The sequence below is a fragment of the Coffea arabica genome, chromosome 2e (assembly GCF_036785885.1).
Source record: "Coffea arabica cultivar ET-39 chromosome 2e, Coffea Arabica ET-39 HiFi, whole genome shotgun sequence".
Taxonomy (NCBI): domain Eukaryota; kingdom Viridiplantae; phylum Streptophyta; class Magnoliopsida; order Gentianales; family Rubiaceae; genus Coffea; species Coffea arabica.
The window spans coordinates 21271433-21284551 of record NC_092313.1 but is presented as its reverse complement, the minus strand read 5'-3'; the positions used below and the strand labels follow the sequence as shown (position 1 = coordinate 21284551).

At 37.5% G+C, this 13119-nt stretch overlaps 2 protein-coding genes across 4 annotated transcripts; one reads left to right on the top strand and one right to left on the bottom strand.

Annotated features, from left to right (window-relative positions):
- Window positions 1–32: 32 nt before the first annotated feature.
- Window positions 33–4170, top strand: LOC113731952 (NADPH-dependent pterin aldehyde reductase). 3 transcript variants are annotated; one of them, XR_011840437.1, is made up of 6 exons: window positions 34–419; window positions 1279–1348; window positions 2080–2273; window positions 2455–2627; window positions 3174–3296; window positions 3924–4170. XR_011840437.1 is itself a non-coding variant. In XM_027257501.2 (5 exons), exons 1-5 carry the CDS (start codon window positions 138–140, stop codon window positions 3241–3243), a joined length of 789 nt encoding a protein of 262 aa, XP_027113302.1. In that variant the 5' UTR covers window positions 33–137; the 3' UTR covers window positions 3244–3562. The 3 variants fall into 3 exon arrangements, 1 of the variants encoding a protein (XP_027113302.1); XR_011840436.1 differs by lacking the exon at window positions 3924–4170 and adding an exon at window positions 3384–3562; XM_027257501.2 differs by lacking the exon at window positions 3924–4170 and having other exon boundaries at window positions 33–419; window positions 3174–3562.
- Window positions 3932–12712, bottom strand: LOC140036874 (DNA (cytosine-5)-methyltransferase 1B-like). The gene is made up of 13 exons (XM_072079900.1): window positions 12429–12712; window positions 12171–12275; window positions 9286–10603; window positions 7451–8882; window positions 6965–7129; window positions 6565–6757; window positions 6369–6480; window positions 5995–6142; window positions 5520–5717; window positions 5138–5416; window positions 4883–5044; window positions 4361–4579; window positions 3932–4075 (listed from the first exon to the last, which is right to left on the bottom strand). The coding sequence occupies exons 3-13, from the start codon at window positions 10599–10601 to the stop codon at window positions 3932–3934; spliced, it is 4368 nt and encodes a 1455-aa protein (XP_071936001.1). The 5' UTR covers window positions 10602–10603; window positions 12171–12275; window positions 12429–12712.
- Between the last annotated feature and the right edge of the window lie 407 nt (window positions 12713–13119).

Genomic DNA, 13119 nt, shown 5'->3' with positions numbered 1-13119 from the left:
TTTTTTTTTTTACCAATATTGCCACTGAAGTAAAATTAAAAATAAAAAAAAACTGTATTAATTAATCCCCAAATAAGTCGGGAGAGGGGACGGAGTCGAGCAGGTGGTAGAGACTACTCATTACCGTGAACAGAAGAATGACAGCTTCCCCAACGACGCCGTTGGGAGCTCCGACCACTACAAACATGGCCAGAGTAACGGGAACTCATCGGACGGTGCTCATAACCGGAGTGAGCAGAGGTTTAGGTAAAGCCTTAGCTTTAGAATTAGCGAAGCGCGGGCACACCGTAATAGGTTGCTCTCGCTCACAGGATAAACTGAATTCTCTCCAAGCCGACCTAGCTGCAGTCTCCTCCTCCAATCCTTCTTCTCCAGCTTCTGCCGTTCAAAACAAACACCTTGTCATGAATGTCGACGTGGTACGCATTCTTCACCTATCACTCCTCTTCAGCTGTTCTTTTTTATTCATCCTATGAATTTGGTTACAATTTTATGCTCAATTACTTCGTAAAATGTGCAATTCCTTTTCTTTTCCATTGAATTTATCTTTTATCCTGTTTTTTGTGATCAAGTTTAGGTGTACAGGGTGATTTATTTTTCTATTCCTTGCACTTTTTTGAAATTTTCTGGTTTTAATATTTTAGAACTCCTAAAAGTTGGATATTGAAAAATGAAATGGAGATGTTTGGTTAAAGTAGTACTATGTACTGCGTAGGAAGTTGTTTTACTTCGAATTTTCCCAATTCCAATTATTATATTGTGCAATGTTCTGGATATTTTTGAATCCGAAGCTAGTAAAATCTGGACATGGGACTGGGAGAATCATATGATGAAACTGAAACATGAAGTGAAACTATCCCACATAGTTTGCAGGAGGCAGTTGTTTTAGTTTTTTTTTCAATTTTAATTTTATGTAAACTATTCTGGTAATTCTGCAGCATGAGACTGTAAAAGTTGGATAACAACATTATATGAAATAAAAAAGTGATTTTAAATTTTCATATATAGGTCAGTGGAGGGGGTTGTTTTAGTCCTTGTTCTGGAAGTATGTGTTTTAGTTGATTGGCCTGTTGACCGGCAAGTCAGGCCTTCTGGTGATTACACGTATTTTGCTGAAAACAGATAATGAGAACTTTGTCGAGCTCTTGATCTCTAAAAATGAAGGTGGTGCTGTTATTCTTCTGTTCACCTGTTCCTTCTCATAAATTCCTACACACTGAATTGTGATATATGTGCGGTTGGCATATTGGTCGTAAGACTTTCACGTTTATTGTGTAGAGGTCTGATAGCAGTGTTCAAGATTTGGCACGAAGTGTGGTGGAAAAGAAGAGCATTCCTGATATAATAGGTAATTTTTCTGTGCTCTTACTTTTTTTATTGTCCTTGTCTGGACGGGTTCTACATAATTATAGCACTTTTTGTGATTCAAGTAGAAACGTGTATTAGGTGCTCTATTTCACTTTGAAAGTCGCATGGTAGAGTGGAACAGAGTAACAAAGCAGTGTAACTTTTTACTAGATTTTGCATTATAGTCTTTGGAAGTCTTTTTTGGCTTCAACTTCATTTTGATGGATAGCAATGGAGTGTGATCATTCCTGAGCTGAATTTTATAACTGGACTTGTTTCTTTACTTCAGAAAGTTTTAGTTTATTCCAGTAAATATTTTATGTCCTCTGATGTTTTCTAGGAAACTTTTGGAATGGTCATAGCCAAAAAGATAGTACTGTCAGTAGTGTCTTTTTACTATAAGACACAGGCATGCCTTGTTTGGGATGGTCTGTACACTTCTGACTGATCCAATTTGCATCCGCAGCACCACCATGTTGCATAAATATGTGTCTTAATTCCTCTTCAAATTCCTTATTTTCACATGGAAAAATGGGCTAAAAATGATAAGTTTCACCTGTATGATACACATGGTAAATCATGAAAATGTAAGATGCATTTTATCTTATTTGAAGGTTCAAGAGAATCCTTGTAGGATGAATGCATTTTAAAATCCATACTTGCCTATCTTTTTGTAGGATAAATGCATTTACTTTTCGTTGAGATTGGTTATTAACTTTATCTTCTTGGCAGTAAACAATGCAGGCACTATTAATAGGAACAACAAAATTTGGGATGTTCCTGTGGAAGAGTTTGATACGGTCATTGACACGAATATCAAAGGGATTGCAAACATGTTGCGCCATTTTGTTCCCCTTATGATTGAGCGTAAGCAAGGAGTAATTGTTAATATGTCATCTGGATGGGGAAGATCTGCTGCTGCACAGGTGGAATTAAGTGCTTGATGTTCTAATATGTCAGATTTTTTGGTTGTATATTCTTCCATGACTTTTGGGAGAAGACTGTGACCCACTTAGTATATTTATTTCTCTTTCTGTTTTCATCATCATCATTTTTATTGACTTGTTTTTTTTATAACACCATTGAACTCAGATTAGATGTTAACAGGTAGCACCTTATTGTGCTTCAAAATGGGCGGTTGAGGGTCTGACAAGGTCAGTAGCCAAGGAGTTGCCTGTTGGAGTGGCTATTGTTTCACTTAGTCCTGGTGTGATTAACACTGATATGCTTCAATCCTGCTTTGGCAGTTCAGCTTCTTTCTATCAGACGCCTGAAGCTTGGTATAGATGTGTTTTCTTTTTGCCTTGTTACTCTTGTTGAGCATATATTGGAACTTCTAGAAAAGAAGCTGTCACAAGAATTTGATTAAGACTCCATTTTCTCTTCTTTCCATATAAAGTAAGAAAATAATTCTGGAATGTCAAATGACTCATAGGGAATACTTCTAGGCTCTGTTCTGCCTAGAAAAGAAATGCTGCAAGCCTTGTAGACGTGTTTTCTGGAGACTTTGACTCTAGCGGACAAAATTCTAGACATTAAGTCGAAGTTTGTAACAATTTGTTGAGCGTGCAAAACACTTTTTTTTTTTTTTAAAAGAAAAGGATATATTGAAACAATGGATTTCATGATCCAATTTGCAAACTTCTACGACTAGGTGGACTCGCTATAAGCTTTAGGATTCTAGTCCTCAATGAGTTGATTGCACATGAAGAGGGAAAACCTAGGGGCTTCAACAAATGGAAGTTTGCCAGCATAGCTCGAGCTTCTTAAAGCTCAAGATTTTATCGCATTGTTGATCTGATTTTTTTTTTTTGCACTTCCAACAGGGCTCCAAGGGCAGCTACAATGATACTTAATCTGTCGATGGCTGACAATGGTGCATCCCTTACTGTTTGACTTGCATTTTCTGAGAAGCATTGGTTGTGCAAAGCTCCGTTGAGAGGGAAGGAGTAGGTCCTCTCCTCCTCTTGTCATCATGTATTTCCTCAGAGCTAGAAACATTAACCGTCTTATTGATGATATTCATTGGTCAATAGGTCTCAAAATTCTGGAGGACTTGTAATCTAAATCGAGTCTAGTTTATCTGCTATAGTGAAAACTATGTATAGAGGGTGGGCCGATTGCCATCAAACATCCTCGTTGACAACGGTGAAACATATACCACCAGTTTGGTTGTGAGATTCAATTCATAGGTGGCATGTAATTTCCTCGTCAACTTGGACTTTGAATGCTTTATGATACCTATAAAGCTAAATCACAACTACATAATGCCTTGTTTGGATTGCTTGTTTTCGTCGGAAAATATTGTCGTTTTCCGTGATCACATTTTCCTATCACCTTTTTCCCTCACATATATCAAATCACTACAGTAATTTTTCCATGAAAAATGACGAAAAATGCAATCCAAACACAACTTAATGGTTCATAAGTGCATGAGAAAAAGACTAGAAGAATAGGAATATGGTGCTAAACAAGGCATCCTTTTTTTCTCTTCCCGTTTATGTTGATCCAAGTAAACCCCCCCCCCCCCCCCAACTTTATTGGAACGAACACAAAGCTAAAGTGTTCTTTTTCAGGATTTCATTCATGTTAATTCTGAGGATGTGTCTTCAATGGATTCGTTCAATTTCCTCCCTAATGCAAAAGCCAAAGGAAGGGGGACCGCATTCCCAACCTGCCTGTGTTTCTGTTGAATATTACCAGCAAACTGATAGCTGTCTGGAAAGCCCTGCACCCACAAGAAGATAATTTGAGCTCTATTAATTATTTTTCAATTGTGACAAACAATTTGGCATCTAGAAAAAATGTCTAATGTTCCATTTACTTGTGAACAGTCTTTAAGGTTTTCTTGTTTTGCTTTCATTTTATAGGGGCAACCATGTCGAAGCTTTAAATACAAAACAAATAAACAACATTTCAATAGAAAATAAATTTGAAGTGCCTTAAACAAAAAAAATTAATTTGTCAAGTGTTTAGAGATAAAATGGATGAAACATAACAAGAAAATGCTGACCTGAGCTCGAGCATATTCACGCACAGTAAGTATCCTATCTTGAGCAGGATGAAACCATCTTCCAACCTTACCCATAGGTTGAGGATCAGTTATACATGTAGGAAACTTTCCTGCCCAATCCAACCTTCCATATAATCCCTTCCACTGGTTATTTCTTCCTGCTGTCTTGAGCAACCATGAGGGCAGCAAATTAACCACCTTTCCATTTGACAACTCAACCTGCACCAAGTGTGTAAATGGAGACTACACTCATTACAGTATTCCTGTAACATCATGCTACATAAGTTGAAAATCCAAGAAATGGAGATACATGTGTTAGGCAAGTACGATGCAACGTAAAGTCCACTTGATCAGCATCAAAACTTCCATCAAGGATGAAACGTAGTGTACATAGGACAGAACAAATGAAAAGTTTCATCGAGAACCAGTAAACTAGAGCAGTTTTGTTAGACTGGAAGAAACAAAAACTAGAGAAAACCAAGAAGATATTTCCGCTGTTGGACGAAGAGAACAGGAGGGTACCTGTTTATCTGGAAGGTCATGCCAGTCAGAACCAGGACGTTTTGGAATTTTTCGACACCTTAGGAGGTTTAACTCGTTCATTTCCTTGGAAATGTGGTCTTTTAGATCCTGGATATCTCCTCGAATTTGGTTTTGAAACCAAGAAATAGGTCCATTTTTGTACTGAAGAGTAGGAGAAGAACAGAATGTGAGGGATCCATCAGAAACGCAAAGGTAGAAACAGCAAAACTTTGTGAATGGAACAAGAGACTCTACCTCCATTATTGGTTTTAATGCCCCGTTTCTCACTGCAGGGAGTTCCCCAATTGTATCTCTGATGGTGATTGCACGGAATGGAGCACCATTTGCCGTGCTACCAACTGCAGCATAGTGAATATTTCCCCCTAATGGGATCTTGAGTCTTGGGCCTTTGAAAACATACATCGGCTCAGGCCATTCGGGTAGATTCTCTTCAGGGGAAGCTGCCCATATAAATGCCCTTTTACGGTTTTGAGAAACTCCATATGCCCCAGCTTCCAAAATGCCAAACCTCACCTACAGAAGTGTAACAATTATGCACTCTAGTTTATAGTACCAGCTAGTGTGGTAGCTCAAGATTCAAATTTTGCTGCAAAACATATAATCCATGTTCATGTACCTGATATCCCATTTCCAGGAGCGATGCCAATGTGAAGCGAAATATTTGCCCTTTGTTAAAGAATATGAAGTTCCTGACGTTCTCAAGGAGAAAGAACTTGGGTCGAAAGTAATCCACAAAGGATAAAAATGCTAATATCATTTCGCATTGGACCTTGCTCCAAGACCTTTCCTTATATCTGTTCATCTTAGAGAACCCCTGCAGAGAAGGAAAATCAAGATTGAAGAATCTGCATTCGAAGTTTGTTAATGCGCATAGGTTACACATAAGAATTGTTTATGCAGTCACCAAGATAACATTCTGCGATTTTTATTGTCAAGTCGGTGATAATCAATTTTAAGGCACTAATCGCCTTGTTCTATGCGTACTGTGAAATGCCAATAACAAAGTAAGGACATACTTTGCCTAATCGTACTCTTACTGATACAAAATTTCTCTTTTTTTCATCTCCTAACATGGAACTGGTTCTAGATACCTGACATGGAGGGCCTCCAATGATGAACTCAACATCCCCAGGTCGCGGCAGACCATCAATTTCCTTTTGCTCAAGTTTATCAGCCAAATCAGCAGCCTCAGCGGTTGATATACAATCATCTGCATCCCCACAGACTGTCATGATGGCCCTGCAATTCAATATTTTGATGAACAATACAAAAAAGGATACAAAATAAAAATACAGATATGCAGATGTGCTAATATGAGACACTAGGTGTAAAATCTAATCATCCAAGCACGAAATGTTATAAACAAACAAAACCAACATAATCATCTCTGAACCACCTATCTGCCACCAAAAATGTTGCAGTACTAGCTGAAGCAAATAGGAATTAGAGAAACAGCAGGAAAGACCTTAGGATGACATTGCAATTTCTAGTGAACACTGTCGCGTCCGGATGATTTAGTTGAAATGCTTCCGAAGCAGATTTTTCATATTCAATTGCCCATTTTGTCTTTGAAACACCTGTAAGTAGTTTATAAAACTAAGCCTCGAATGTAATGGTCCACATACTTCTTAAGTCCAAGGCACTGTAAAACTTGAGATCACCTGATTGTTCCAAGCCTGAAGATAGGCCACCACAACCAGCAAAGATATCTAGAGTGGCAAGAAACTTGTTACAATCTGCAAACTCTCCACGAAATCCTCTTTCTCCTTTTTTACGCTTCTGTGATGTCTTTCTGTTTAATGCAGTTTTACCTGATTTCCTTTGCGAAAGACTCCGCTTGACTTGAAGTGGTAACTGTGTGGAGCAAGTTTGAAATACATGAAATGCAGAAGAGAAAACTTTCCAATTAATTTATAAACAGAAAAAAAATTTAAAAAAAAAGAGCCAAGGGATGAAGCATTAGTTTCAAACGGAAATAAATCAGCAGAAAGAAAAGAAAAAGGTAAATGACTTTATATTTGAAATGCAACCTATAGGATGAAGGCGGAAAAGAAAAATAACCTTCTGCAAAGCTCCAGATATAGGGTCATATAGTTGTTCACAGAAGAAAATATGCTGAGATACATAAGTAGTTGGGATGGGATTCAGATCTTCCTTCTCCCTTACTTCACACTTCCCTTTTACAGCCGCAACAGGCACCTTAATCACTTGCTCACTGTAATATATCTGAAATTTTCTAAATTTAGGACAAAATTAGAGCTGCAGTGGTGCATCTATCTCTATCAAAGGGAGGGCGGACATCACTGAGAAATCAATGTATATAAGTAGTCAGGAAGTTCCAAAAAATAATATCTTAAAAGACTTGACATCAGTTTTAATCAATATTGCTACTAAAAATATTCACAACCAAGAAGCATTGTCTGCTTTTAGAAAATGCCCAGGCATGCATAACTTATGCACCTACCAACTTGAAAAATCATTGTCTTCATCCAGTAAAGTTACCACTTACTAATTTGTACCAAAAAAAAGACGAAATAAGACAATTACCTCTCGGATGTCAGAATGGTATGCTTTATCTGCTGAAATATCCTCAGGTCTAAAAAATCTCCGAAGTTTAACTATCGTGGATTCAGGGTCAGCATTTTTAAATGGCTTATGCTGGTCAATCCCCAGAAATTGGCAGACAGTGAATGGTTTAAGAACCACACTTCTTGCGTTCTTAGGAGTTTTATCTGTCTCATCAGATATAGAATGGGGGGTTACATAAACGAAGTCATGAATATGACACTTGGTTCCCTTGAAGGTGAAATTGTACCTACTCAGCTTGAATACCGATGTGTTGCGCAGTTCCTTTATCTTGCAAGAGTCACAATACCCAGTACCAAGGCCCATTGAACTAGTTTTTAGGCATAAGAAAGCACCTCTTTCAGGGCAATACAAACTTCTACAGAAGAATTTCGTTGGCTTCCCTTTGATTTTCTTGTCTACCCTTGCCCTATCAATCTTATGATTATCAGCATTTGTCTTCCGATGTTGATAGCCCCAAGGAACTGATTGAATTTCTGTAGGCATGGTCCCTATGATATCAGAAAGCCCAAATTCCTGACAATGATTAGTCAAAAACAATTCCCGCTTGTCAGAAACATACCCAAGAACTGTCTGATATCCTCTAAGCATGAGTCTTCCATGAGCTAATTTTCTGGCATCAGAGTCTTCAAACATGTACTCTATAAAAAACACAGGAGGGCTTTCCTCTGAATCAGCTGTTTTCACTTGTACTGAATCACCCACAGAAACCACAAGTCCATCAAAGTTAGCCCGTTTGTAGAAAACCTCGCCTGAAGATGTTTTCCCAACTTCTTCTCTGTCCCATCTGACTTTTGTGCTAGCACACTGCGATTTTCTCTTTGGAACACAGTAAAACTTCTTGAAATTCTCATCAAAAATGCTTTTCGTTTCTTGCAACGCTTCAGTATCTTCATAGTTGAAATCTTCAGGCAAGTACTTTGAGCAATACTTGTGCCAAATTCTGCTGATTAGTTTGGTAGTAGTAGCTGGCATTGCTTTTGTCTCTGAGGTTTTGTGTGGTACTGCAGCTTCCAAATTCACATGTTCTTTTTGGCTTGGGAATATCTTTTTCTTTACCAACTTAGAGCGATGTAGTTCTTTCAAATTATCCCTAAGGCCTCTGACAAAAGCACATTTTCTGATAGACGGATCAGGATAGTTTGCAAATAGCTTCAATATAGTTTGCCCATGAACAAATATATACCTCTCAACATCCGCTGAAATGGAGGATATGTAAGCAGGATGTCCCTCGTTGAAATCTGAGATTCTCTTAACGATTTCTGGAAATGAAAGCCTCGATGCTCTTCTCTGTTCCTTCAACAATTCAGCAATGCTAACAGCTAAAGTTACTGTTTTCAGAACAGGTTCATACCATGGACCATACTGTGTCAATGGATTTGCCAACCTATACCTGAAACATAAATTTAGAGGATCATTTTACCAGTGAAAAGCTTTTATTCCAACAAACTGCTAGATGTTGTTCAACTTTGAGCTTTCTAGAATTACCCATATTATCATAACTTTACAACTTAATCATGCAGAAGAATTTGTGCCGACAGATTCCAAGAATAATCTGTTAACTGTTAAGTAATCATTCAGACATGGGGAACGAGTAGAAATGATCACTCATCAGAAATCATAAAAGCTTACTGCATCGTTAGAAGTTTCAGGTGAGAATATATAAGGTCCATTAGAGACTAGGTAGCAAAGTAACAAAGAAGTAAAATACTTGGCCTTGTATGGCCTTAAAACTTTCTTACAATGAACATAAATTTAGAGCTTGATCAAAGTAGGATGAGAATATGAAAGCTGACCAGGCTATATCTGTTCGGATTGAGATGGATACTGTTGATGATTTAAATTCAATCTTCCAGTCCTTTATCGTACTCAAGTACACGGGTATTCTGTCAGCGTTTATTACTGTTGGAGAACTTGGAGAATTAGAGCAAGTGTCAAGACAAAATCTGCTTCCATCACCAATTGTGGCAATCCCTGAGCAGTAAATCTGCTGTTCTATTACAGAAGAAGAATTCAATTGAAGGAATTCTAGAGAAATGAAACTCCCATCAAAGCCATACAGACACCAGTTGTGAAGCACATGGTGAGGAAGCTGATCAGCATCATCAGTCTCACCCTTGAATACAGCACGCTCATCTATCTCATTTATACCTCTTTGATAGTATGCTGGTGGTGGATAATTATCTGCTATGTCATACTCAATCTTAGTGGATGAGAAAACCTTATTCTTCCTTCTCTTTAATTTTGTCCTTGTAGATGCTAAACCAGCAGCTTTATCTGAGGCATCCCTAAGGGACACAAGTACAGGTAGATTCCTAAAAATTGTATCATTCTTGGGAGCTGTCTCATCCAAGCCAATAAGTTGATCATGTATGAATCTACCCCATGAAATGATTAGGTCCTTCACAGAGGCTCCACGAGGAACATTTGTTCTTTCTGTCACTGAATGATCAATAGCTGTGAGTAACTGATTAAGACTAAGATTAGGGTTGCCTCCGCAAGATTTTGATAGCTCTCTATATACCTCTACACATGTACATGCTTTCTGAAAGAAAAGACTGTATTGCTTCTGGTAGACAGTAGCAGGCTTAATACATTCATAATCAGCTGCTTCTGTGGAAACCCATATAATGGGTGAGTTATCATCATACCCCGACAATGACCATGATATTATGGGCCCAAACCCTTCACAACGAATCCTCGTCTCCTTTTCATCATCACAAGCATCCTCCAAAGGCAAGATTAGACCTGAAATATATAGATTACACTCTTCAACCATCTCAACAGGCTGTGGTTCACCGAATTCATCATGAAATACAAAGGCTGTCAACCTTCTATTTGGCAGAAAATCATCCCTGCATACTCTGGTCAATTGTATAGCAGCTACTTCTTCATTTCGAAATTGAAAACTTTCAGTCTCAACTGTAGTAGATTTATCTGTCAAGAAAATGGCTTTGCAGTGGGAAATGGAGGAGGCAGCTTCCTTTTTTGGAATCTTCCTAGAACCACTACCATTGCTTTCTGACCTCTTCCGTTTTAGTGGTTTGGAGCTTGCCTTGGTTTTAGCTCTGGATCTTTTGAGATCTTTGCCCTGTATTTCTGTCTTCTCCATCTCTGAAACAAACACTAGCATCCAGTTAAGAGAGCAAATAATTTCTCCAAAACAAAAATAGGAAATTTGCAAGAAGAGCATTCCTTTATTAGATGGAAAAATGTACTTTGATAAGTGACTGCAGAAGCCTTAAGCCTTACAAGAACAATCATTTCTTGGCCTAGGAAATGACTGACTGCAGAAGCCTAAAGGCTTAAGCAGCTAATACTATTACTGCTTCAGTCGACAAAACAAGGTCTACATTTATTATTCTTATTTTTTATCTCTCATAATCTGTATGGTAAAAAACCAAAGCCTACTATGGTAGGTATATTTGGTTTGAAGTTATAATACTTCACCACAGGTAAAGCTTTTCTGAAGTTTGCAAACTCTCAGTATAATTGTGAACCTTTTATTTGTTTTCAACTGAAGATAATTATAATGATTCAATCTATAATGGCTAATGTCAAATTCAATTGAAGCTTCAGATTCCCTATTATATGAATGAAAGACAAGAGATGAGTTATCAGAAAGAACATTAACCGTCACCTGGGGTGTGCAGTGGAGAATAAGGAAGATAGCATATGGATTTGTATATATGTAACAGGAGGGAGAAAAAAAATGAGGTAAACTCTCATAAAAAAAAATTCTAGAGAACTAATGCAAATAAAGGTGGAAGAAGATTGGCAGAGTGATGAAGGTCGGTTAAAAGTTTATAGAAGGAAAACAAACTGATGTTCTCAGAGGTCAACATGAAAATGGAAAATACTAAAAGAACTAATTCATAGAGTACATATAGGGACAGATTAAGCATGTTACAGATGTATTTGAGAACAAACACATGCTTGCATGCAGACATGAACCTGTAGGAGAGGGAAATGGAAAAAGGGGCGATCAGAAATGCTAAAAGAACAATGTATAAAGTATGTTACAGATGTGTTTGAGAGAAAACACATGCTTTCATGCAGACAATAACCTGCAGGAGGGGAAAATGGGCAATTAGAAATGCTAAAAGAACAATGTATTATGCATGTTACAAATGTATTTGAGAAAAAACATATGCTTGCATGCAGACATGAACGTGCAGCAGGAGAAATGGAAAAATGGCCAACCAAAAATGCTGCCATCCTTGAGAACTCTGGCCCTGTGTCTCCTAGTCATCCCTTCCATAATGCAATACTAAACCCTTATACATAATCCAGAAGTTTTGTCTTTGACTTCATAAGAGCCTCGGGTTTATTACGTGAGAATAACATTTGACTCTCTTGCTGTTGCAGAATCTTATAGTCATTTCTTTCTTGGAACCAGAAAAGCAAATAATCATCACAAAAATATGGTATGCAAATTAATGCCGTTTTGTTTTTGCATGAATAATCAAACAATTCCAATAATTGGACAAATACAATCTTTCAATTCAATGCACATTGCACATGCAAAAACTTCACAGCTCAAAAAAAAATTATTTTGACAGGAAAAAAGATGAGAATTATATCCCAAACTCATATTAACCAAGAAATTATTTATTTCATTAAACAAACACAAAAAGAAAAAGGAAAACAATTAAAAAAATGGAAAGAAAAACAAACAAACCTTTGCTCTTTCTTTTCTGCCACCACCTCTATAGATCCTCTTTCTCTTTTCCCTCTCAAAATCTTCAACCCTCTTCATCCTCTGGACTTTATACAACTTCCACCACTGTGTCTGTGTCATTAGCACCCAAATGCGCGAATCAGGCAAAAGGGCATCTCAAATTAATGTGAGAATGAACATAAAAAGAAACTAAATTCATACACAAAATAATGGCAAAAACAAGTAAAGATAATCCCGGATTAATTGAGAAAATCTTACCTGGTTTATGTGGGCTGTGCACAGTTCCACAATAACCATATGTCCGAATATGGTTATGGAGATTCGATTTGATGAGGGCATCGGAGCAAAAGAAGCAGCTTCTGTGAAGAACGGAAGCTGTTTTGATGCTGCCATGGCTACTCTGGAAAGTGTATAATGAAAAGAAGCCGTTACAATTGAAAAAATAAGCAGGTAGTTTTATGCCTACAACTGGCGCCAAATTTGGGAAGCACGCGCGCCTGAATTATTTTATCCAAAACCCCTAATTATTTTAACACGTGCACAATTTCAAACCCTAATTCGCATTAAAGGGTTGGGCTATTAGCCTATTACAGGAAACCGTGCACGCGCAAAGAATTGCAATATTAGACCTTAAAGTTTTGGGACTGTCCCAATTTTTTCCCGGACATTATTTGTAGTCCCCCGGAGTTGTTGAAATGTTCAAATGCATTGCTTATCAAGAATTGGCTTTTTTGATTGAACAAATAAAAGTACAACTCCTGTTAAAAAAAAAAAAAAAAAAAAGGCTTCCAGATGTCTAGATGAGTTTCATGGAGGTGTTGTATCCACTCTTTATCTAACAATTTAGCCAAATAAATTATTTTCTTCACATTTATGGATTCCTTATTTTAATTTTTATGCTTCCGTGACATTCAAAATAACACTGCAATCTGCCACTAGTGACATGCTG